This window comes from Pundamilia nyererei, unplaced genomic scaffold (genome assembly GCF_000239375.1).
Source record: "Pundamilia nyererei isolate P.nyererei 1_Seehausen unplaced genomic scaffold, PunNye1.0 scaffold00043, whole genome shotgun sequence".
Classification (NCBI taxonomy): Eukaryota; Metazoa; Chordata; class Actinopteri; order Cichliformes; family Cichlidae; genus Pundamilia; species Pundamilia nyererei.
The window spans coordinates 189,674-214,438 of NW_005187444.1; the positions used below are offsets into that span (position 1 = coordinate 189,674).

General features: G+C 40.8%; 1 protein-coding gene across 1 annotated transcript in view; it reads right to left on the reverse strand.

Moving 5' to 3' along the window:
* syt12 (synaptotagmin XII) overlaps positions 1-23,452 on the reverse strand; it is a 27,540-nt gene extending 4,088 nt beyond the window's left edge. The window contains exons 1-7 of the mRNA XM_005731406.1: positions 22,753-23,452; positions 10,512-10,572; positions 9,764-9,957; positions 8,470-8,874; positions 3,860-4,075; positions 1,975-2,095; positions 1,332-1,465 (exon numbers count right to left, since the gene is read on the reverse strand). Coding sequence (XP_005731463.1) covers positions 1,332-1,465; positions 1,975-2,095; positions 3,860-4,075; positions 8,470-8,874; positions 9,764-9,957; positions 10,512-10,557 — 1,116 coding nt within the window. The 5' untranslated portion in view covers positions 10,558-10,572; positions 22,753-23,452. The remainder of the gene's footprint in view (positions 1-1,331; positions 1,466-1,974; positions 2,096-3,859; positions 4,076-8,469; positions 8,875-9,763; positions 9,958-10,511; positions 10,573-22,752) is intronic.
* Between the last annotated feature and the right edge of the window lie 1,313 nt (positions 23,453-24,765).

The window sequence follows — 24,765 nt, forward strand, 5'->3', positions numbered from 1 at the left end:
ACTAAGTGCAATAATCCTTTCTGTCATCGTTGTATTTTTACTCAGTTGTATATAGCATTTGTATTTGTATTCTATTTTTATCTTATTGTATATTTATTTTATTCTACTGTATATAGTATTTTATTTTATTCTACTGTATATAGTATTTTATTTTATTCTACTGTATATAGTATTTTATTTATTCTATTCTGTACAGTTGTGTACTGTATTTATTCTTATTGTATCCTAATTTTTGCCTCATAACTTTTGCACTGTCCACTTCCTGCTGTGACAAAACAAATTTCCCACGTGTGGGACCAATAAAGGTTATCTTATCTTATCCTGTAATCTCTTATGAACTACCTCTAATGTTTCAGTGACTTGAACACAAGTGATGCTAGTGCCTTCCTCTCCTCCACGCTGATGTTGGATGCTGGGGTATTTGCATTGCTGAGACAGGCCGAAACTTTCGTCTGTAGTTGCCCTGCTGCTATGTCTGCGGCTGTGGCTGCGATCAGTTCCACTAGCTGGATTTGTCTCTGCGTCAACCCTTTTGAAGCTCAACCCTTTTGAAAGGATGTTTTTCTCTGCTTGGGTGAGTTGTCTGTCAGGCAGATTTTTAATCCACTTGTCCACATGCCCGGTGTGGCATCCTTTTCTCTTCTTGGCGCTGAGGACACTCTCCGTATTTTGCTGTGGCTTCCCATGCACAACAAGTAAGTCAAACTTCCTTTGTTGCCTGGTCTTAGACTTCTCATACTGTACGAATGAGCCTTCTCAGTGAATTTAAACACTTTTTTAAGAGTATTCTCATCTAGAATCATCGTAAGGTTGGGGAAACCTGCAGTCAGCTGAGACTGAAGAAGTCACTTGGATGACTGATGAAACGTTTCTCCCTCTGAAAACACTATTTCCTGATGAACAGAATCAGCTTTTGGGATTTACTAACGTGAATGATTGAGAATGCATCAAGACAAGTCAACATCGTAGCCACTGGCCTCAAGTTAGCATGCTAATATTTCCCTTGTGAGTGTGTTAGTCAGCTAATAAAAATGGCCTTTCTAGACTTGCTACCATCTTTGCATATACATATTAACTTTTGTTTTATTTTATTTGTATACTTATAATTTATTGCACATTTACTTGAAAGCCCTTATCACTTTTACAAGAGGGCACATACAGGATTATAAAACACAGATTCAGATAGATAATAGTGTAACAACAAAAAGAAGCCTAAGTCCTGCAAAACTTGTGGGTTCTTTTTAATTTTCCCTCCTACTACGGTAATTAATAATGTTTCCTATTAACATTTTCTTATTCTGGAAAATAATAAATCATGGTCTGAAACATACCTGCAGAACGATTGACGGCACAGAGAAGATCATGGCTTCATTGAAAATGGGGTTTGTGTCATCCCTCTTGGTGGAAGTCTTCTTCTTACTGATTTTCCTGCCATCTTGCAGCAGATAGACTTTGACAAATGGATCTGATGAAGGAGAAGGAGTGAAGGTAGAGTGAATAGTTTGTAGAACATCCACTAAATTCCTCATTGGAGACAAATCAGGTAGACTCACAGCTCTGTATACAGAATTAGCTCTGGAGGCGGTGTTTCAGTGTGGTTCGCTGTCTCAGGCAGTGTGACCATTATCAGTTGACACACTATTTAAAGAAATTCCATAAAGTTTCTGGGCTGCCTTTCCTCATAACAGCCATCCCTCAAGATTTTCTTCATTTAAAGCAATGCATTATCAGGGACTATAACATCTAGTCCTTTTACTGAATAAAAATAGACAGGCTGCTGTTATTAAATCAATAAGCATTTTGTTTGTTCACAAGATGTTAGCGTGTTGAGAACGGCACAGATTTAATGGCATTAATACACATGCACTGCACAGCTGACACGAAAAAGAAAACAAAACGCTCATGCACACACTTCAGGTTAACTTCTAATGATGGAAAGGAAACACAACCCTGCAGACAAAAAGCATCCCTGACCTGCAGTGTTCTTGCCATTGGTCCACACCAGGTTCTTGCACTTAGCCACAACCACAGTGAGACGCTCTGCTGTTGGCAAATAGCTGAGAGACAACAAGATCTCCCCGACTGCATCCACTGCCTGTGGGGTCAAACCAGAGCATGGCAGCCATTAAATACGACATCATACATTTCTAGTCAAGGTGATGCCCCGACAGAATGACTGTAACGTGTTGACTGGAGTATGGCGAATCAGAACTCCTACTACTGTGGATTTTATTTAATTTTAAGGAGCTACACACAGTCTTTAAATTCGTTTCTAGTTCAATTAAGAATATATGAAAATGAAAGTCTAAATTACTAAAATTATATATTCATTGCATAGTGTTAGTGCATAATGTATAGAGTTTTGAAACATTTAATTTTCAGTTCATCATTTTGTCAAAATGAGTAAATCACGGTTAACAGTCATCTGTTTATTCCTTCTAAGCTGAACTATTGTAATTTCTGTGTAATCGGATTGTTGTAAAGGTTTCCTGAATACCTTTCGTTTGATCCAAAACACCCCGAGATAGTGCTGACTAGAAAGAGAGATCATATTTCTCTCATGCTGACTTCTCTCTGTTGGCTGAATTGAATTTAAAATCTTTCTTCTCAAATAAAAAGCATTAAATAATCAACCGGATCCCGTCTTAATGACCCTAAAGTGTCATATTATCCCTTCACTGTCAGATTGCAGGCTTACTTGTGGTTCCTAGAGTTTCCAAACGTAGAATAGGAGGCAGAGGCTTCAACTCGTCTCCCGTGAAATCCACTCCCACTTTGACTTTGGGAGAGAGACACCCTCTCTACTCTAAGCTTAGGTTCCAAACCTTCCTTTTTGATAAATGATTTTGTGGTGTTGCTACAAGCTCAGGATGCCCATGATGCACTAAGCACTCCTCCTCATCCCTCTTTTTACTCCCCTTGTGTGCATATATCGCTGCCACATGTCGTTGACTTCTCCCTCCAATAGTTCGTTTTGTCCTTGTCTCTCTAAGCTCTCATTTTTATCTCCTGTCTTTCCCCTCACTGCCCTAATACTGGTAGTAGATTGGCTGCCCCTCCCTGAACCTGGTTCTTCCTTTAAAGGGGAGTTTTCTTTTCCCACAGTCGCCAAGTGCTTGCTCATAGCAGATCATCGCATAGTTGGGATTTTCTATCAAATATTGTAAGGTCTTTATCTTGCAATGCGAAGCTACTGGAGGTGACTGCTGTTAATAACTGCTGTTATGAATAGTTTTATAAATAAAACAGAAATGAAGTGTACTCAACTGAATATTAATTATTCATAATTAAATATCTTTAATATATGTGATTATTGCAGCGCCTCACTCCAGGCTCTGTGGATACTGTTCATCGTTTTTTCCACAGCATGAGGCTTCTCTGATCAGCTCACTGAGGACACAGTTTTGCTGAGAATAAAAGATATATGTGCTTTACATCACATTTGTTTTTAAATGTTATTGAAAAATATTACACATGTTGATTTCTAAATAAATAAAATAATGCTGTTAGATTTAGTTTTAGACAAGATTTGATCCAGTGATGAGGTAACAATGATTCTCCCATCCTGTTAAACTGTCGCCACTAAACCTATCATGGTAAATTGTATCTATTAGTTTTATGTTGATATTGTCACATAGTTTTTTCACAATAGAATTTTTAAAAAGCTGTACGCTTCTTCCATTTAGGAAGCACCCTCACTGACCTGACCTTGATTCTGTTTGGATCTGACATGTAGTTTTGTTAAATGTCCAGCAGATGGTGTCAGACACCGCTGTGCTTCCTGAAACGTTGCAAGGACAGAACTTAGATGTTCCAGTTCCAGCATTATTTTTCTGTCTCTCTCTCTGTATCAACACACCTTATTGACATCCTGAAGATAGAGCCAGGCGTTGAATGGTCTGATGGTCAGGTCCAAGTCTGACAGCTTGAGCTCTGCTACGCCTGCGCTGATATTTCTCTCGTCAGCATCGATACCAAAAGCGGCAAAGCGAAGGCTGTACTCCTCCAGGCTGGAAGAATCCATGGGGATGGAGAAGCGCTCATCGAAGATCACGGTGAATGCATTTGTCTGGACCTGTAGGAGGTGGTGGACAATTTGCAGGATTGTATATTCCAAACTCAAAACACACAATGATGCAACAACAATGGAAAATAAACCAAACAGAATGTGCAACTGCACCATACTTCTCAGAGGAATGTGTAATATGTTTGACTAGTCTTAAATACCACTTTTGTAATCTACTTGAGCACTCAATGTGCTTTCTACAACTTTATGCCTCATTCAAACAAGCAGCTTTTTCTACACTAAGTGCTTTCTATCTAATATTCACGCTTGGATAGACACATCAGGGAGCAACTTGAAGTTCAGCATCTTGCCCAAGGATCTGATGACATGCAAACTGGAGCAGGCAGGAATCAAACTCCCAACCTTGGAATTGGTAGATGACATGCTCTACCACCTGAGCTACAGCCACCTGTAGTGTTGCTATTAAAGAAGCTTACGTGATAAGAGCACAAGGTCTCTTTTTTGTTGATATACCAGAAAAAAATGCTACAAAACCACTATTCATTTCCTTTTCTTGTCATCCAGAACACATTTTAATGTGGAAAACAGCCTCTGACAAGCAAACCACACCATGACTACTTAAGATCAAAGACAGAGGCTGCCAGAGCTACAGTTGTAATGGTAATTTCAAGTCATCAGGTCTTGAGGGGATGTGTGGAAACCGATGCGGTCAGAAGTTACCAGGCAACTAGTAACATAGCAGATTTAATAATAGCCACCCCCCCAACTCACACACACACCAGTGTTTGTTCTCGAAGTATGAGATCCAGCATGAATATTTTTGCTAAATGTGTCTGAAATAAAAACACTGCAGCTTTCTCACAAACACATCATAACCGAGATCGCGAGGTCACCTGGGGTTTCCAGTGATGAACAGCAAAACGACAACGCACTGCGGCGTTGAGGACATGTGAATTTAGAGCAGAGCAAATGGTCTACAAATCAGCTTGTGCGGCTTGACCTTGGATTGTGCTTCATATCAACCAACTGAATAGCATCATAACTGCTCAGCACCTGCGGGATCCAGAGAAAAAAGTAGCAACATACAACATACAAAGCATCTTGAGCAGCCTTCCACCACCGTGTGAGACTACCTGCTTGCAGTATTAGCTTTATCACTTTTACAATGGAGATGTAAGCCCCCAATAAAAAGAGAGAAAGAAAGAGAGGTGTGTACATGCAACACGACAGGCAAGCAGAACTGACAGCAAATAAATGAGAGGAAAAGAGGGAGAAAACGCGGTATTTGGGTGGGTGGGGGCTTGGGGGTTTTGACAGAACGCAAAACAAAAGCAGTAACAGCACAGAGAGGCGCTGGAGAAGAAAAAAAAGAGCAAAAGGAAGCATAGATGCAAGGGGTGGGGGGAGGCCTGCGTGGCCATCGGAGCGAGTAAAGCTGATGTCAGCATTTCCTTTGGTCTTCCCTTGACATTAAAGAGGGAGACACTAAAGCTGCTGCATCGGCGGCTGCTCCTGTTATGATCACCGTCAGATCAAACCCCTCCGAACGGCACGGCAACTAAAACTGGGGCACCGACGAGTCCCCGCGGCATCCCGTGTAAGCCTGCACAAAACCACAGCCCCACAATGGAGCGATGACTCACAGCGTGGAAGAAATGTGTGAATATTTTGGCAGCGTTAGTGCCAAGAGCAGAAGGCGAGCGCCAGGTGTAGCAGATGGCGGGAGCGACGCCTTGTTTCTTCTCTTGTCAGAACAGTTGCTTCTTACTAAGAGCGTGATGAAATTGTTCTAGTGGTGAATTTAAAGGAAAGCTAAAAATGAAGTAGATTATCAGCAAGCAAATGCACCACAAAAGCTATAATGGAATGCAGTACAAGTAAATGTTTTGTTAATGCTCTTAATGAAGCAAGTGAGCAGCTGAAATGATTTAATTTGATTTACTCAGACTGTTTTGGATTAAGATGTAGTGACTGTGGAGGCTATTTAACTACAGCAGGCTCACTGTCATGTTCTACAAACCAATTTGAGATGATTCTTTGTAACACGGCACATTATCTTTATGAAAGCAGCTATCATATGATGGGTGAACTGTGACTGTGGTGTTTAGATGATGCTCAGTTGGTACTAAGAAGCCCAAAGTATGCCAAAAAATATCCCCCATATCATCAAACCACCAACAACAGCCTGAAACACTGATACAAGACAGGACGGGTTCATGCTTTCCTCTTGTTTATGCTGACTTCTGACTTGCAGCAGCAATCGAGGCGACGTTTTGCTAACCCTCTGTTGTCTAATTTGGCTGTGAATGTGCAAACTGTAACCTCAGTTTTCTGTTCTTAGCTGGCAGGATTTGCACCTGGTCTGGTCTTCTGCTTCTGTAGCCAAAGGTTCAGCGTGTTGTCCATTCAGATGCTCTTCTGCATAACTTGGGTGTAGCGACTGGTTATTTGCATCACTGTTGGCTTTCTATCAGCTCAAAGCAGTCTGGCCATTCTCGTCTGACCTCTGACATCAACGAGGCATTTTCACCCAGACAACAGCTGCTCACAGGATATTTTCTCTTTTTCAGAACATCTGTAAAGCGTACAGATGGTTTTGCTGGGAAATGTCAGTAGATCAGCAGTTTCTAAAATACACAGACCAGCGCTTCTGGTTCACAAGCATGCCACGTTTAGAGTCACTTGAATCACCTTTCTTCCCCATTCTGATGCTCAGTTTGAACTTCAGCGGGTCATCTTGTCTTGTCTAAATGCACTAATTGACTGATTAAACAATAGATGTTCAACTGTATCTAAACTGGCTGGTAAGTGTTACACTCCAATAGAAGTCATTATGTACTCCATTAAATGACAAAATGAAAAGTTAATTGAGAAAAAAGAAAACACTGCAGAATGTGCCATTGCATTGTCTTGCTCATCAAATTACAGTGTCTTTAAAGCACTATTCTTCCGAGTGAGATAATTAATGTACTTTTATAATTGTTGGGGTTACTGCTCGTTGTAAGAAAGGCTTGCCCATTGGAGACATTAAAGGCATCCTTGATCCAGTAAAAGATGTGAAATAACCTTCCTGCAGCTCTCGGGGGATTGTCCACTCAAGCAAATGAAATGGGCTCTTCTGACGGACAGGAAAGAACTGGCTTGTCGAGCTGCAGGATCGAGCATCTCCTCCTGAGGGACGTATCACTGTCTCTGACTAAAATTCAGCCAGGTCTGAGATCTTAAACACATTTCAAGGGAGCCCAAACTGCCCTCACTGAGCAGGAAGGCTTTCGATGCCACGTTATTCCTCCACGAATTTATCAGAAGCAAATTTTATCTTAAGTTCAGTCATCTCAGCACTAAGTGCTAATTAGCCATCCGACTAGCTGTGCTTTCATGTTTCGTTTAGTTTCAGTCCTCCAGCATCACAAACCCGCTCTTTTAGCAGTCAAAAGCATGAATAAAAAAAGGCCCCCCATCACATTTTTACACTTTATTGCAAGCTAACGAGGAACACCGCAGCTGTCATGATACATGTGTTCGCTACATTACATTAACACAGCTATGTATGATGCTTGCTTTCACGCTTTGATTGACTTGTTAATAAATAATGTTTTTATCTCAAATTTAAGGTTTGGCTGTTATTGTCCTTTTTTATATCTGTGAAACATTATATTACTTGTAATGGTCATTTTTAGCCATGGCAGCTGGTTCTTCATCAACTTTGCCACCATGTAAAATATCTCACCAGTGAGTCATGGTTTTACTTATATCATTCATCTGTGGGTCATCTGCCTCCTCTGCTGTAACTCTGTCGTCACACAAGGTCCTCACATCTGTCCTGCCTCCCCACCTGCTGCATCACTTGATGTTCCACATCCCTGTTCCCACTCTGCTCATTAGTTCTTCAGTACTCCTGCTCCACCCTGAACAACTTGACAGATTTTTGCTTTGAGCTTTGGAGTCTTTTTGCCAGTTTGTATTCTGCCTGCTTTTGGCCTACTACTTTCTTTTTAATGGTAATTAGCAAATGCAAAAAAGTAAGTATTTAGAAAACATTAAAAAAAAAACATAACAGGGAAAGCCATTCCCCTTAAAAAACAGAGTCCCACTTTAATTATAATTATGAGGTAGGTTACTAAAAAACAAAAATAACCATTAGTACCTTCTACAAGTGAAACTCCATTGAAAGCCATTATTATTTATTATATAAAACAAGTACTGTGAAGACCTTTACTGTCCTTTTTGACATTTTACATTCTAGATGAATTAAACACAGCATCTTGAGGTCTGTCATATTTTCCCTCAAACCTTTTGCAAAGCAAATTACCTTGAAATGAAACCTACATTTTGTATTCATTTATTTAAACATAAGAAATTCTAAAATGTATCTTTTTATCACACAGATTCCATGAGGTCTCCCATAGTATGAAAATACCAGAAGGCAGAGGTTTCCTTACCCTTGTCACTCCCACATTAATCTCCTCTGGCCCCAGTGAGACTCTGATGAAGCAGCCAGGGAAGTCGCCTTCCTCCTTCTCCAGCAGGTCTTTGCCCTGGTGCAGGGTGATGTGGAGCAATCCCATCCCCTGGCCCGGGTGCTTGGATGGTTCAAATTCCAGGGTCACCTCCAGCTGGCCAACAGTGAAGTCATTACCAAAGTTGTTGGCAATAGAGGAGATTGAGCTGAGTGAGTCGGTAGAGATGGATCGGTTGAGCTGAGCTATGCCTGATGGGTCCAACTCTCTACTCATTAGCTCCAAATGGCCCAGGTCCCTGAAGCCATCTGGGGTGTCGCCAAGGGCCAGACTAGGCTTACGGCTGGATGTGGTGGAGGTTCGTCGGTGGTTATTGGCTGCCACTCTCTTTGAGTAGAGGATTAAAAAAAATGACAAAACAACATTTTAACACCTCAAGGATTTTTTTTCACTTGAGAAACAGGACATGGAAACATCTGATGGCAACTTTTAGGTTGACAACATGAACTTGTCAGCAAAGAATGGATTCAGGGAGCGGCTATACTTGTAATAATTCACCTGTTATGGTCTTTTAGCTCTGTTACTGGTCTCTACCAACTCTTCAGAGGAATAGCTCGCTGTTTAGCAACTTTAATGCACTTTTGTTTGTATGCTAGTTGTTACATATGCATCATGAATAAATTAGTTTTTCCACAAAACTGCGTTAAAGAAAAAAACTAACGAGTATTGGACATAACCTTTGTTGACATCAGCTGCTACAGAAGAACAAAGTTTATTTGATAGTTAGCTAGTGAGATAGCTATATAGCTAGCTAGCTATCTAATAAACCTTGTTCTAGCAATTAGATACATAGTAGTGGTCCTGATTTTAAAAAAGTGATGAAAAACAAAGAAAATAAAAAATAAGGTAAAGTTAGATTAAAAAGTAGACTGAGACTGGACAAATTAATTCAAATTGCATTCATTTCCACAGATTTACACTATAATGCTAAGAAACAACTGCAAAAAGTTGTAACATAGAAATATGTGTGTGTTACTATTGATAAATCTAATATTATTAGTGTATTATTCTTAGTTTTGTCAAGTGAAATAATTTATTTTTCATAATCACTGCAGAATGTACCTGTAATAGAAACTGACATTCAGCTTTTTTTTATGCTCAGTTATATAACTAATCTCAAAAAATCAGATTCTTACTTGTAATTGACACCAAAGTTGCCTCTGCTTCGGCGTGAATCTGCAGGTATTTTTTCTAGTTTTTGATATTGTACGGGTACCTTTTGTCTGACTTCCGAGAAGGAGGTTCCATATTTTTCTTGCAGATATCGATAATCAAAATTGGGGAAAGGAGACGGAGTTGGAAAAGTTCCAGATTTCCACAGCTTCCAGATATTAAGCCCAGCCAGGCCCAGCAGTACGAAAAAGCCCACCAGGTAGAGCCCAACCTCCCAGCCCGGCGGGTTACGCACCACTAAAACAGATACAAAAAACAAATGCTTAAAGAATTCCTTATAAACTTCTGTTTCATCTGTAGTTACATAAAGTCATAGTTTGATCATGGCAAACAGACTGGGAGAACACCAGGTTGAGTAGGAATCTCGAACAGCTCCCAGTGACTGAGCACAGTCACCACTGTTACAGGTCTTGTCATTTAATGCCAAGTGGTGGCTTTGGGAGTCAGTCGGAGCACATAAAGTTTTATGTAAATCAGATGGTTGGGAACCAAATCTGACAAAAATCTGACAAACAAGTTAAAATGCCAGTTTGAATTAAATGCTACAGCATCTATAAAGGCACTGGAAGCCTGCACAGAGCTGGACTCCTAAAAATTGAATTGAAACTTCTTGAGGACTTTGCCAGCTTTATCTCTACTTGTGATAAGCCAGTTACAGAACAATGTAAACTGCTTTCTAACAGCACTGCCTCCATGTGAGATGAGGTCTGTGCAAATATAACAGTGCGGTTGTCAAACACTAATCCACACAAAGGTATTCAAACAAAGTAAGTATAGAAACAATTACTCACCACTCAGATGGTAGCCTGATATATCTCCACTCTGAGCCGAGGACATGGTGCTGCAGCCAGCCTGCAAGAACCCAACCAAACAATAAGTTCCTTTTTTTTCTTTTTCTTTTTTACATCTAATATGATTTTGCAAACTGTAACTTAAATGACCTTTAAACCGTGCTGGCAATAACCGTCAAGCAAATGTGTTTACATAAACCTGATTTGTGCCACAAGACAAACTACACTATTTATCCTTAATAACTCTTGACATCTGCTGCCATTTCAAAATGCATAAACAGGATGCATGCTTGGTAACACTGGTGCATAACTAGGTTTGGTGTTCATGACCAATGATATATTGCAAAAATTCTACAGTGTTTTCTCATCTGGTCATCAGCAGGAAAACATCCCTTCACGAGTGCCTTCCGGATCCAACACAATAACAAAACAAAAAAAAAAAAGATGAAAGGGGATTATTTTCTGAGGAGCTGAAGGGAAATGAAGTGACTTGGTTACAGTTTGGTTGGAGTATGGGACAGCTCGTGCTATTAGTGGTTAGCTTTAAGCCGCTAGCCTCAAGGAGAGAAGCCTGTTATCAGGTTTAAATGCTCCCTGAAATTACAGCACTTGACACTCCTCTCACAACACAGGAAAACCTTTGTATAACAATGTTCATATATATATATTATTTGCAGTACTCAGAAAAAAACATGCTTGAACTATGAGACATAAATCTGTGACTTTTGTTGTTGTGTGAAACGTGGGAATTTCAAAAAATAAAAAAATAGACACACGTTCTTTTCAAATGAATGGCAAAAACCTCAGGGCTCAGACTTCTGAATGTTAGTGCACTATAATTGTATGTGCACACAGGGAAGTTTCTTTAACTCTTCTTGTTCTGCTTTCTGCTGCACCATTTATCCAATATTTTCTGTCATGCCAACCCTCTGCATGTCCTCTTTCACTATGTCCATGAATCTTCTCTAAGATCTTCCAATTTTCCTCCTGCCCAGAGCTGCCAGATAGGAGGAAAAATCCTTTGTCCACTTAACAATAAAAAGATATTACATTTAAATGGTTTTCTTTTTTCTCTAAATAGCAGCAGGCGTTTTTGTCAAAGGACAAAACAACATTTTCTTGCACCCCTCTCTTCCTCTGCAAACTGAAAAAAAACCCCAACATTGTCACTGGTGCGTGACTCATTCCTCCCCCCTCCTCCTTCCGAGTTTGTTGGAATCTCCCCCATATCTGAGCAGCACTGGGGAAATGGGAGCATTACACTAATGATATAGAAAAAAGGCCTGGAGGGGGTGGGGCTGCAGGGTGTGTGTGTGTGTGTGTGTGTGTGTGTGTGTGTGTGTGTGTGTGTGTGTGTGTGTGTGTGTGTGTGTGTCTGTCAGTTCTGCTGAGCGCTTTGCAGACCACAGTCATGCTGGCTGACGCAGTGCAGGGTCCACTGACAGCTGCTGATGTGCCATTAGCAAAGCACACGGAATCTCTGGCTGAGAAGGAAGCTCCAAGCACCACCTCCCTATCAGGGCCCAGCATGATTCAGATCAGCTCAGCTCTGCTTAAGGTAACGTGTGAGTGTAGAAGGGGTCCAGAAGCAGCATAAAAGAGGAAGAAGGGTCAGAGAGTGTGGAAGGGAATAAGAGCGAGAGCAAGACAAGGTCTCAGACGGATTTAGTAAATAACAATAAGGCAGCGTTGGTGTTCCGACGCCTCAGTGGGTTTAAGGCGGCAGAATAATGATGTCCAGCTTCCTGGGAACAGAAATAGACTACAAAACATGCTCACTGCATTTCTGTGGCGTACGTTCACAGGATAAAGTCCAATTATCATCCAACACAATGGCTCAAGGTTGTTTCTAACCTTTATACACTTAGTAGTCTTTCCTCCTTACCCTAAGGTAAGTAATATCCTTATTATATAAGTACCCAAACTGGGGACAGCTAGTGAGCGATGTGAATGTGAAATGACTCACAGCAAGAGAGCACAGTGGCAGAAACTAGAGAAAAACTTTCCAAACCAAAGTCCCCCAGAGTTTTACGCTGAGGTCTCTCTTCACCACAACAAACAGTATCCGCATCACTGCATCCAGGACCCCAATCCGTCTGTCAATCTCCCGCTCATCTCTGCCCTCATTCATGAACAACACCGTAAGATACTTAAACTTCTCCACTCGGGGAAGCAGCTTCTCCCTGACCCTGGAGTAGGCACTCCACGCTTTTCTAACTGAGGCCACTTCACCCTATTATGGTGATAAGCTCTTGGTAGTGACCGAAAGAATGACACTGCAGATACAAGGGTGAAAATGAGTTTTCTCCAAAGGCTGGCTGGCCTCTCTCTTAGAGATAGGATGAGGAGTTCAGTCATCTGAGAGGGCCTCAGAGTGGAGTTGCTACTCCTCCACATCAAAAGGAGGCAGCGGCGGTCACCTGGGTGAGGTGTTTGAAGCATGCCCCACTGGGAGGAATCCCCGTAGTAGACCCAGGATATGCTGGAGAGATTAAGCTGGAGGAGATAGCTGGGGAGAGGGACATCTTGCTTGGGCTGCTTCCCTGCAAAAATTGATGTGTGGATGAACGGGAGGATGGATGGAAGCTAAAAGGAAAAAAAAGTTTTTAACTGAGCCAATGTGTTTCTGCAATAAGTACAACACAAATAGTATTGCACTGATCACCAAATGTTCCTGCAACTGGCAGTTCAAGTCTTTGAATTGTGCTTCCTCAGATGTGCACAGACAGGACTGAGTCATGAGTAGCAATAGATCATGGGGGACCACAGAGGAGCTACAGCACACTGTGCAACTATATGTCTGATACTATATCTTGCTGGACGGTAGGTTTGACGCCATGTCCTAAAAAGCATGAAAGAAATAATCTGTGCCCATGCGCATTCATTGATACATGTCTACCACAGAAGCAGTCTTCAGCTCAAAGGTGGAATTCACATGCATCGTCCTCAACAGAAGAGAATATATTCTGGCTTGCGACATTTGTTGCTTTTAAAACCACTCATTCCCGGTTTCCTTGTCTCTGTTCCAGGAAGGCGATCTAATGAGGAAGGAATCTATACGATAAAGCTGAGTAGCTAGAAAGAGAAAAACAGAAGAAGAGATGGCAGCATATTTTAAAATTGCAGCCTGAACCCCGATGTCTTCTTCTCGTTATCAGATGTGCTGCTGTTTCCTCTTTTCGATTTGAGCTGACAGCTTATTAGCACACGGCTGTGAAGGGAAAGGTGAAAGTGTGCATTACAGCTTTCCCGCCGATGTGTCATCTTCATGCCCACATAATCTCGATTCTCCCACTTGTTAAGATTTATTTCACCACTGCTGCAGAGATTTTGCAATCTCATAACTTTCCTCAAACAGCCAAAAGCCATATTCTCTTTCTTCACTGCACACAGAGCACAGCTGCTCTGCTCTGCTGAGAGGACTTTAATTACTACAAAAGGCATGGAATGAGTATCTTGTCATAATGTCAGCTTGCAAAAAATAATTGTTAAGCGGCACGAGACTAATGCGATGGAACAGTGAAAAATTGGGAAATATAATTTACTGAAACAGTAATGAGGTTGTAATGAGAAGAATTAAAACAAGCAGAAGTTTGGAGTTAAGCATAATGCATGCTTGTCACTATAACAACATATTATTAAGCTTCATATCTCACAGTGTTTGGATTTGTTGGGAAAGAGTGAAGATTTGATTTTCCTCCAGGCACTAAGACTGCAGTCCTGGTCGGACCCTTATCATTTGTGACAAGAGAATTTGTGCACATGGTCTTGTCACCCACATATTATTGCTCAGGCTGTATGTGATTGAGACTCACAGCAGTATAACAGCTTTTTGTCAGCCTGGTTACAGTGCTTAAGAAAAACATAGGGTTACTCTTATTTTCCTCAATCAGTGATGAAAGGCTTTTTTTTATAAAGCAGCAAACCAGGCTAAATGATGACCTTCTAAATTGGTGAGATGCCATTTCCTCCCTAGCTTGCGAGTTATCTGCTTTACGGTGCACATTTGAGAGTTATACCAGAGAGTCAACCTCCTCTGATTTGAGGCTTTCTTTTCCAGTGGAGCTACTGTTTCCAGAGTCGTATGCAGTGGAGATGTAAAATTATTGACAAGATAATCGACCTCTGTGGGAGTAGTATTCAGGCAGCTGCTCTGCACCGTGTCGGTGAATTCTTTTTCTTGATTGATCTTTCTGAGTTAACTTAAGTAATTAATCCAAATCATTAACATGTCTCTTAGACCCCACTCCTACAAGATGTTCAAAGAAATCATACCATTAATTAATGCTTCAATCTTAAATTTGATCAACCTATCTCAGTCACATACCACAGGCCTTCCAGCTGGCAGTAGTAATTTGGAGATTTTCAGTCAGGTTTCAGTGCAGTGGTTTGTATCATAGCTCTCTATCATAGCAGTTTGTTTAAATAAATAGAGTCCTCTTTGCAAACTAAAGTTAATTATGGAGTTCCACAGATATATTTTCACTCCTATGCAGATGACACCCAACTTTATTTGTTCATGAAGGTAACACACACCAATTAGTTAAACTGAAGGAATGTCTAAAGACATAAAGACCTGGATGACCTCTAATATTCTGCTTCTAAATTCACTTAAAAATTAGGTTATTGTACTCTCTCCTAAAAGTCTTAGAAATATGGTATCTATCCATTTCTTCTTGTTAAAATGGAGTTTTTCCTTCTCACTGTCACCAAAGTGCTTTCTCATAGTGGTTCGTATGATTATTGGGGTTTTCTCTGTTTTCTTTGCATTATTGTATGATAGTTACTTTACAGTATAAAGTGCCTTAGGGCAACTCTTGTTGTGCTTTGGTGCTATATAAATAAAACTGAACTGAATTGAATTATATTTAATAAAAACTAGACCTACAGGTCATTGGCGCTTGTTAGCTTCAGTAATGAAAACACTTATTTAAAGATATGCATGACAATGCCTTCCAGTGACCTTCCAGTGACCCCTGAAGTGAGACTAAAGACTAAACTAAAACATATTCACAAAAAACAACGTACACAAAACATCAACATCACACATGTACATCTAGCGTAGACGCTATGTTAACAACATAAACGTACAAATAATTTAGACCTAATGTCAACAATGTACACATGCATGTAACTTAGACGTAATGTCGCCATTCGTCTTCAGATCAGCTACTACACATAATATATATAATTTGAAGGATTTTAGTGTTATAAAACTTATTCCCAAAAGTGATATAGATGTTAATAATCTTGGTACCCTAAGTACTTTGTATAGTAAGTTTTATCCAAGTTAATAAATGCATCTAGGAAGAGCTAGGAAACAAAGATATATAGATATGCTACGACCATTGTAGTAACATAGTGTTTATAATAATAAAATAAAAATAATAATAAAAATTTTTGATTTCTTATGTTATATTGGAAGTATTTTAGGTTCTTGTGTTAGGATTTGGTTGAGTTTTATTCTAGTTTTGTTTCCCACGTCTCCTGAGTCAAGTCCTTTCCTGTCCTCTATGTCATCTGTCTTGTCCTCAGTGTTTTACTTTCAGTTCTGCCTGTGCGTTAGTCTCTCCCCATTCAATGTTTTAATTGTCAAGCTTGTGTTGTCATGTCTGCGTCTCTCCATGTTTCCTGCTTTATTTTGAAGAGTCTAGTGTTTCCATGTTCAGTGTGTTTTGTTTTACTTCCCTTTGTGGTGTCATGTTCATTTGTGTCAGCTGTGTCTCTCCAGGTGTTTCCACTTCCTTCATTACCCTCCTGTGTATTTAAGTCCTCTGTCTCTTACTCTTCTTTGTCGGGTTGTCTGTTGCCTTCATGTTAAGTCTCGTCAGGGTCTGCTGCTGCCCAGCTTCATGCCCACCCATCTCTTCTTTTGGATCCGTTCCATAAATACACCTGTGTGTCCCACTGTGACAAAATCACTATGTAGTTTATAATTTACATTTTTGGGGGCTTGAAAAACACAAAATTACGGTCCTCAAAACAGAAAAAAAATTATAGCACATCCTAGAAACTGTAAAACATACATGAACCGATATCATGAAGCTTACCTACAATAAGAAAAATACTCAGTTATGAATAATTTCAGCACGGTGGCACGGTGGTTAGCACTGTTGCCGCACAGCAAGAAGGTCCTGAGTTCAATTCCACCATCAGGCCGGGGTCTTTCTGTGTGGAGTTTGCATGTTCTCCCCGTGTTTGCGTGGGTTCTCTCCGGGTACTCCGGCTTCCTCCCACCGTCCAAAGACATGCAGCTTGTGGGGATAGGTTAATTGGATAATCCAAATTGTCACTAGGTGTGAATGTGCGAATGAATGTGAGTGCGAATGGTTGTCTGTCCCTGTGTGTTGGCCCTGTGACAGACTGGCGACCTGTCCAGGGTGTACCCCGCCTCTCGCCCTATGACAGCTGGGATTGGCTCCAGCGCCCCCCGCGACCCTGAAAAGGACAAGCGGAAGCGAATGGATGGATGGATGGATGAATAATTTCCATATGAGTGCCCACACTTTAAAAGCATGAAAACCTCACTTTGTTATTTTGGTTTCTGTGCGGTCTGACCTAGAGCCAGAAACACACACTGTAGCTGCTGCATACAAACCAAGCAGCCTCTTCTATATCTGTATCTGACCCACAAATTCAGCTCAGACACAAAGAAGTAACACACCTGCTCACAGAGAGGAAGATTCTACACACTGGATATAACTACGGCACAGCTGCTGCTGCTGCTGCAAACAACAAGGAAGAAAGGAAATGATGGCTTCTCTTAGACGCATATTAAAACAGGCGTGATCAATAAGAACATGGATTTATGGTCTCCCTCTCCCACACAGGAACACACACACAGAGGAATACAAAAAAAGAAGAGGCGAGAGTATAGATAAACAGTGAAGTAAGATAACCGGGTAAAACAATGAGATAACAGAAGAGATGATGCTTCAACATAACGAATGAATGTCTGTTTGGAGAAACCAATAGGAAACAGATGAGCATTGGAAGGGATAAAAGAAGAAGGGGGAGGGGATCGCAGGCCTGTCAGACTCTCCGGTACTCTCTCACTCCCTGGCTCTCCCAATAACTGATCAATCAATTCTGCTTTTAATCTTGCCCAGTGGCTCATAATCAAATTAACTTCCTCCCTGCCGCTTTCTGTGAAACAGTGTGATGTAACCCAACACAGCGGCCTGTGTGGAGTCAGCAAAGTAATATTTGTCCATTCAGTTCCTTCTGTCCTGCCTCCTCGCATCAGTCTGCTTCCAAGCTGGCTGCACTTTGACTTTCTGGTTTGGACGGCACAGTAAAGTAAAAGTAGCCGGCGCCACTTTTTAAAAAGTCAGCACTGGCCGTTGCCAGTGGAGGCAAGAAGACTCTGCGTGTTGGAGCCAGTCAACTCCATCACTCACCGAGTTTAAAGAACAAAACACCAAACTCAAAACTTTTACAGTACAAAAGCACAGGAGGTCATGGTCATCATACTGCAGATTTACTATGTGAAAAGTGGAGTTGCATAGGAATTTAAACTTGATCTTGTGAGGGATACTTTTTTTCCCCCAAAGTAGCTTTTTAAAAATGATAATGCTACTTAAGTAGCTTAATAGGTCACAAGTTGTATAGTCAAATATATAAAAGTATCCAAACTCAATGTACTCGTGTGTAATTATGCTTCAGAATCATATACATATTATTGGAGGTACATCAAACATTACATCAAACATAAGGCCCGGGGGCCAGAATCAGCCCAGCAAAGACTCCAATCTGGCCCATTGGACATTATTAGAAAATGTGAAGGAGTGCATAGATTTTGACCTTTTAACTGTACTTTCATAATTTGTACAGTTTTTCCTATTGATATTACCATTTATACTACATCAAAATAATTAACTAATGGATAAACGATTGACAGGAAAGTTCTTATTTTTCTACAGTTAGTGAGTCCAAAGTAAATTAACAAAATCTTTATATTTTATAATTACGAAGTCCAATAATGGCATTCAAAATATACATGTAGTAGAGTGAAATCAAAAAGCAACATAGTACTAGTACAAGTACTCTTGTGGATTAAAAAAACTGATGTATCTCTAGTCCAATGACTTTTGTGAGGTGGCACCAGGAATGGGGGTCAATCATATTTTAGATGGGGCTGGTGTCACCCCATGCCCCCCTTCTTGACACCCCCCTTTTTTCTGTCTATCGTCATCCAGTTAGACATACTCAGACTCCATTGTCTTGGACTGTAACTGGTGATAGTGATCATTGTTGTGCTTCATGTGCAAACTTGGGGCTCACGCTAACAGACCCTAAAGCAAACACTACTAACAGTTTGCCTGCATGTATTCTCTCCAGGTACTCAGACTTCCCCCAACAATCCAAAGTTAATCATGTTAGGTTATTTGGGGATTCTAAATTCACAAATTCAAGCATGAATGGATGGATGTCTCTTCTGTGCTGGGCTTGAGATGGACTGGCAATCTGTCAAATGAGTATGCTGTGTGCCATGATGTCCCAGTGACTGATCAAGAGAGTGTCAAGATGTCTGCAAATCAATTTTAATCCAAAGTATGATGATGGGAGGGAGAATAATTTTTTTTTTTGCAAAAGTAGAATTCAGAGAGCTGTTTGCTTTTCATCTAATGTGATTACCCAGCGGAGAGCTGCTTCAACAACCCTCACAACCGGAATTTGATTTGTCCCCAGAAATTTGGAGGTTAAATATTTTCTCTCACTCTTTGCCAGAGAGAGAAAAAGCTGTGGGTGTTTTGCGATGAAGAAAAATCCTGCAGTCAAATGTCCAAAAGGCCGATATACAGCACAGAGTGGATAAACAGAAGCACTACTCCTGTTTGGTTGAGTTAATGATGGAGTAACGTTTGTTAGGATTTTGCCTTCTGTCACAGGACGACAGAACATGCTGTTATTACAGAATCAGCTCAATCATGGACGCATCACAACATAACCACGGCCCTTAAAATGATAGCCTGTTAGAATTTGCTGACTGTTTGCATTTATTCCTGCAACCTGAAATGAGTTTTTCCATGCCAACAGTTTTTCATCAGTTTTGTCATCAAACCTGCTGCCCTCAGATTAAAACAGAAAAGCTAATGTGCTTATGTGTGATGTTTTGCTCTCTGTCCCTGTAATTAATTACACCCACTACTTATGAGATTAACCACTTCACAATTTGACTAATAAGGACAGGGAAAGCACTTAGAAAGTGTCTGCTGGACCTGCCTTAATGTCTCGGATAAAGGTTTGCTTCATTTCAGTAATGTGAAAGTAGGTGGAAGCTTAAATTCTCCAAAGAGGTTAAAGGCTTTGAGCACAGATTTATTGATTAACTCTTAAGGAACTGCACTCAAGTGCAAAATTATTTGGGCAGAAATAGGTACTTACTTTGAACACCTTTAGCTTTAAACCTAAAGAATAGCCCAATGCTGGACTTCCTGTTTATTACCATCAATGTTGTATCACTTCAAGATAACAGTGAAGTTAAGCAGCCACTTTTATACTGTGTCAACACTGCTCACTGCTCTTAGAGCTAAAGTCTCCTAAATGTGATTAATCTCGGGACACTTTATGATTCTCTTTGTAGCCTTGCTGCCTTTTAAGGCATCTCTGGGAGAGGTGAGCTCTAGTTACATTTGGCAGCAAAACTGCTCTGACCACAGGCATTCACCATAAAAAACGAGTCAATCCATTACATGGTCTGGTCTGAAAATATTGGATGTGATACATTAAGGGAAACCCAGTCCTTGTTGTTAAGAAATACCATTTTGATAATGGCTGTGGGCCTCGGGTGTTTCCGTAGCCTCGCAGAGCCGGTGTTCGTCTGAGTGTTTTCAGTTTCCTTAATGTAATAACACTTTTTTCCCAGAGGAGTTCAACACGGACAATGGGAGGTGAAGAGAGTGTGTTAAGGCTGAAAGAGAGAGAGAGTGTGTGCGTGTTAGAGAGAGAGAGAGACAGGGAAAGCCCATGACAGAGAGGGAGAAAGAGGAGTAGGTGTTAAACGAATGGCTGAGATGATTGCGAGTGCTGGTGGAGGAATCAGATTCTGAGGATCTCGTATTTCAACTCAGTGACGGCGACACACACGTCGCTTCACACAGACTTTTGGCACGATTAGAAAAGTGCAGGAAAACACTCATGGAGGAAGCCAGACTAACGAGATGAATCCCCTCATTTCAAATGTCAAAAGAAAAGTAAAAAAGAAAACAAGTATTTTAAATCCTCTTTAGATGTTAAGTTCATTTCGTCTTTACTAAAAACACCTCTGAAGTACAGAGAGTCTGCTCCTACACATCCTTTGACTGATACAAAAAGGTTCCCAGGGAGTCGGTACAAACAGTCCTCTTAAGAGTAAAAGCGAGGCCCCTAAAGTCACAAATATCACTGCAGAAAACACCGAGCAGGAAGGAGCATTAACTAAATTACTATCTTTAAGGCATAATTATCTACATCATTTAATAGCGTTATGGTGGAAAAAATTCAAATTAAAAGCTCAACTTGTATAATTTTCCTCTCTGTGAGATCCTGACATTGTTTCCCAGCCTTTAGTGTGTATCTGTTACCTCCGTGTTTCCCTAAGGATGGGTAATGTTTAAGCTGCTGGCACTTTAGCCAAGTGGTGACATCATGTTTCATTTGAACTACACTATCTGTTTTTTCATGATAATAATTTAAAAAAAAAACATTTGGAGGAAAACCTGAAAGATTAAAGAAAAAAACTGTATATAGAAGATGGACATGGCCACTACGACATCACCCACTGGTTTGTAAAGTCCTCGTTTGAATTCTTGGTTTCAGCTTTAGCTGTTTCCATGTTATTGTTTTTTGGGCCAAAAGTGACTCTATTAACCTGAGATGGTGCAGTGCAAGGTTATCAGCTAACACTTGGCAGCATGAGGAGAATCCATACAGTATGGCTGCATCACAAACAGGTACCTGCTAATGACTTTCATGAAAAAATTTAATGAACACAAATAAAATTACAAAATTTCACTCACCAACAATAGAAGCTAAGATGTCTTGTATGCGTTCTTTGTCAGACAGTTGTATTACAAAATGTTCTAAACTGAAAAACAATAAATGAAAATACATAGGAAACAGTGGAAAAAGAGCATTTTCTTTGATTTAAATGTTTATGTAACACTTAGTTACTTTAGTGCACTATGAGTGACCATGGGGACGATTTTTCTTAGTAGGAAAAGCTAATATCATAGAAAATACAATTAGAAGTCCAAACTCTATGTCTTCGTTCAAAGGTTATTGTAGTTAACTAAACTAAAAACTAGATGTGAAAAAATAAAAATGAACTGAAAACTATTTTGTGAACTTGGAAAATGAACCAAAAGAAAATAAAAATATCCTTAGCTTACGTAATGAGTCACTGATGTATGTGTGAAGTGCTGTATTGAGACTCTGAATGCCTACAAAACTGTGAGTCCTGCCTCTTACATACGGCCCCATACAATAACAATAAAAGGACTAAAACACTGAGACTAATAACAAATAAAACATAAACCAACATAAGAAAATCTACCTTGGAAACTAAACAAAATTTTTTAAAAAGTCAAAATGAAATACAAATTTAAAACTAATATGAAAATTCAAAACTACAATAAACTCCATATTGAAGTCCTGGGCGGGCGATTCTGGACCCCGAACCTTATATTTGACACCCCTGCTATAGAGTAGTAAAATTAAACACAAACTGTCAGCCTACTAAGTAAAACGGTTACTTACTAGGTTAATAACTTTAATCCACCTCTGTGAAAGTGAGCTAGGTTTTACAACAATACTCAACTCCAAAGTATCACGAACTTTCCAATGATGCCAACGTTTTTATCCCTGCTTTAAATCCTTAACAACAAACGTCTGTCTTAAAGCAACTTTTAGCCGTCTCCATATTTTCACAGCATCCTCACAGACATCTAACCAGTCTCACGTGCCCTGCGCCTGCACTTCAGTCGACTTGCAACGCAAATCAATATTTGGATCAAAAAGCCAGGCAGAGACACACAAACACGCACACACACACAGAAGCGAAGCATATCCCACCATCCCGTCTGCTGGAATGTATTCACAGGCGTCTCTAATGAATTTAAATGAATCCCCTCATGCCAACACGGAAGCCCGGGAGCAAGGTCCCGGGTCTGGGTTGCATGTTTATGCTCAGCGGGAGCGCACGGAGCTGCTGGCCGTGGTCGACCGAGCCAGCCGGCCGGAGTTAGCACGCATTTCTTACCGGGAGTTTTCTTTTGGCGCAGTGGAGAGGAAGGAGGAAGAGGAGGTGGGGGGTAGACCAACTCCACCGCTCTCCCTTCTTCAGGTGGCTCTCTCCATCCGATGACAGCGGTGCCGGTCGGGTTTATCTACCCCGGGGAGGTGGAGCGAGGGACACGGCGTTCACACTGATGATGGTGCTGATGGTGGAGGAGCTGCTGCTGGGTCAGCGCATCCGGAAGCGTTCAGATACGGCCAACCGGAGGAGGGAGAAGAGGGAGAAGAAGAAGAGGAGGAGGAGGAGGGTTTGATGTTTAACTCAGAGGGGTCCGTGTGTTTCCGTCACTGAGGTCTGCAGAAAGCTGCAGCCAGAGCCGCAGATGAACCTCCGACCGACTGCACAAATGAAGTCCCACCCCTGCAGCGCAACTTCTACCTTCGGGCTGCTCGATAGACTCGACCACCGCCTCCTCCTCCTTCAAGGCTTCACAACAGCAGCAGTGGGGAGGACCTGCCTGCTCTACGTGCACACACTGTTGTTACACAACCCCGCGCACGAGGAGGAGGTGTGTGTTTGAGTGAGAGAGAGGTACACAGGTACACCCAAACTTTTGAAGTCACCCTCAGCATCCCTCCACAAATCTGACGCCTGTGAAAACTCTCCTGCGCCCCCCACCTCAAATGATCAAAATCTGTCTGCTGAACAAACCTCCACCTCCTCCACCGCCATCACCACCACCCTGATTCATCTGAGATTTGAGCTGTTAGGGATGATTCAGTGTGAAATTGCATAACTGTCTGTGCTGGAGGCTGGCATGGTGCAGTAATAAAACCTCTGATAAGAAAAACATGCATCAGTCCTCATTTCCCCCAAATAATTCTAATTAAACTATTTCCAACTAGTGTGCACTCACTACATGCTGCAGTCGGTTTTAATGAGTGAAATGCTGCAAAGACACAGCTCATATGATATGTGATTTTTTTTTAAATGTTACTTTACAAGCCCAACATTGTAATTACAAACCATCAGCTGGTCTTTAAAACATTATTAGACACAAATAAAAGTAATTTTAATAACTGAGCTGAAAACTAACCCAGACAGTTCTTGCTGGAAATAGTTTTCATTCATCTCAGGAGGGCATACTCTTGACAACAGTTTTGCATATAAAATGCTTGAAATATGAAATAAGATCAAAGTCTGAATCTTAAAGGGGACATGCTTCACTCAATCCCAAATCCTTGAGTCCCATGCTCCACAGTTCAGACTACATTTTACTCATACCGGGCCTTGGCAAAGCTGTATATCTACTGTCAGCCTTCCAAAAAATGAATTTTAGTCCTTTAAGCAAGCTTTATTCTGATTGGCTGCCCCACACAGCAGTTGCCCAGAGCTGTGCGTGCTAAAACCAACACATAAGGTGTGAAATTAAATGTTTTTGTTTTACATGTGTTAAAGTGTGTAACAACACATTCTTTTCAATTTTTTTTAAAGATTCTAAGAGTGCGGGATATTAAGGCTCTCTGTTCTAATCAACATCATAGAGCGCCACGATTAGAAAACTATGTTTAAAGCAGCTTGAAGCCATGACATCCAGGTTATGCGAGTTTCTATGCTCATGGCCACGTTTAATATGAACATCCATCACTGGAACACACGTGACAAAAAGAGAATAGCATAAAAGATCCTTTTTAATGCATACACGATCACCTCGAGGACCTTCTATTTGCAAAAAGTTGCAAAATCCACTTTTGAATTTGCAAAAAGTTGTGGAAAACCTGCAAATTCCAGCTAACATCGTATAAAATAATAGCTATAAAACCGTTAAACAAATAACAAAACCCATAAAGGACAATTTAGGTGTTTATTCAGCAGTTTGGACAGCTACACTTTCCCAACCGTATAATAACTCTCAATTCTGGAGGTGTTGTCATAGCTCACCTGAATGATTGGTCAAACACATGCCAAAGGCCATCGCCGCAGGATCCTCTGAGCACCAGACTGACCTCTTTGATCTCATTCAACTTGATTCAAATG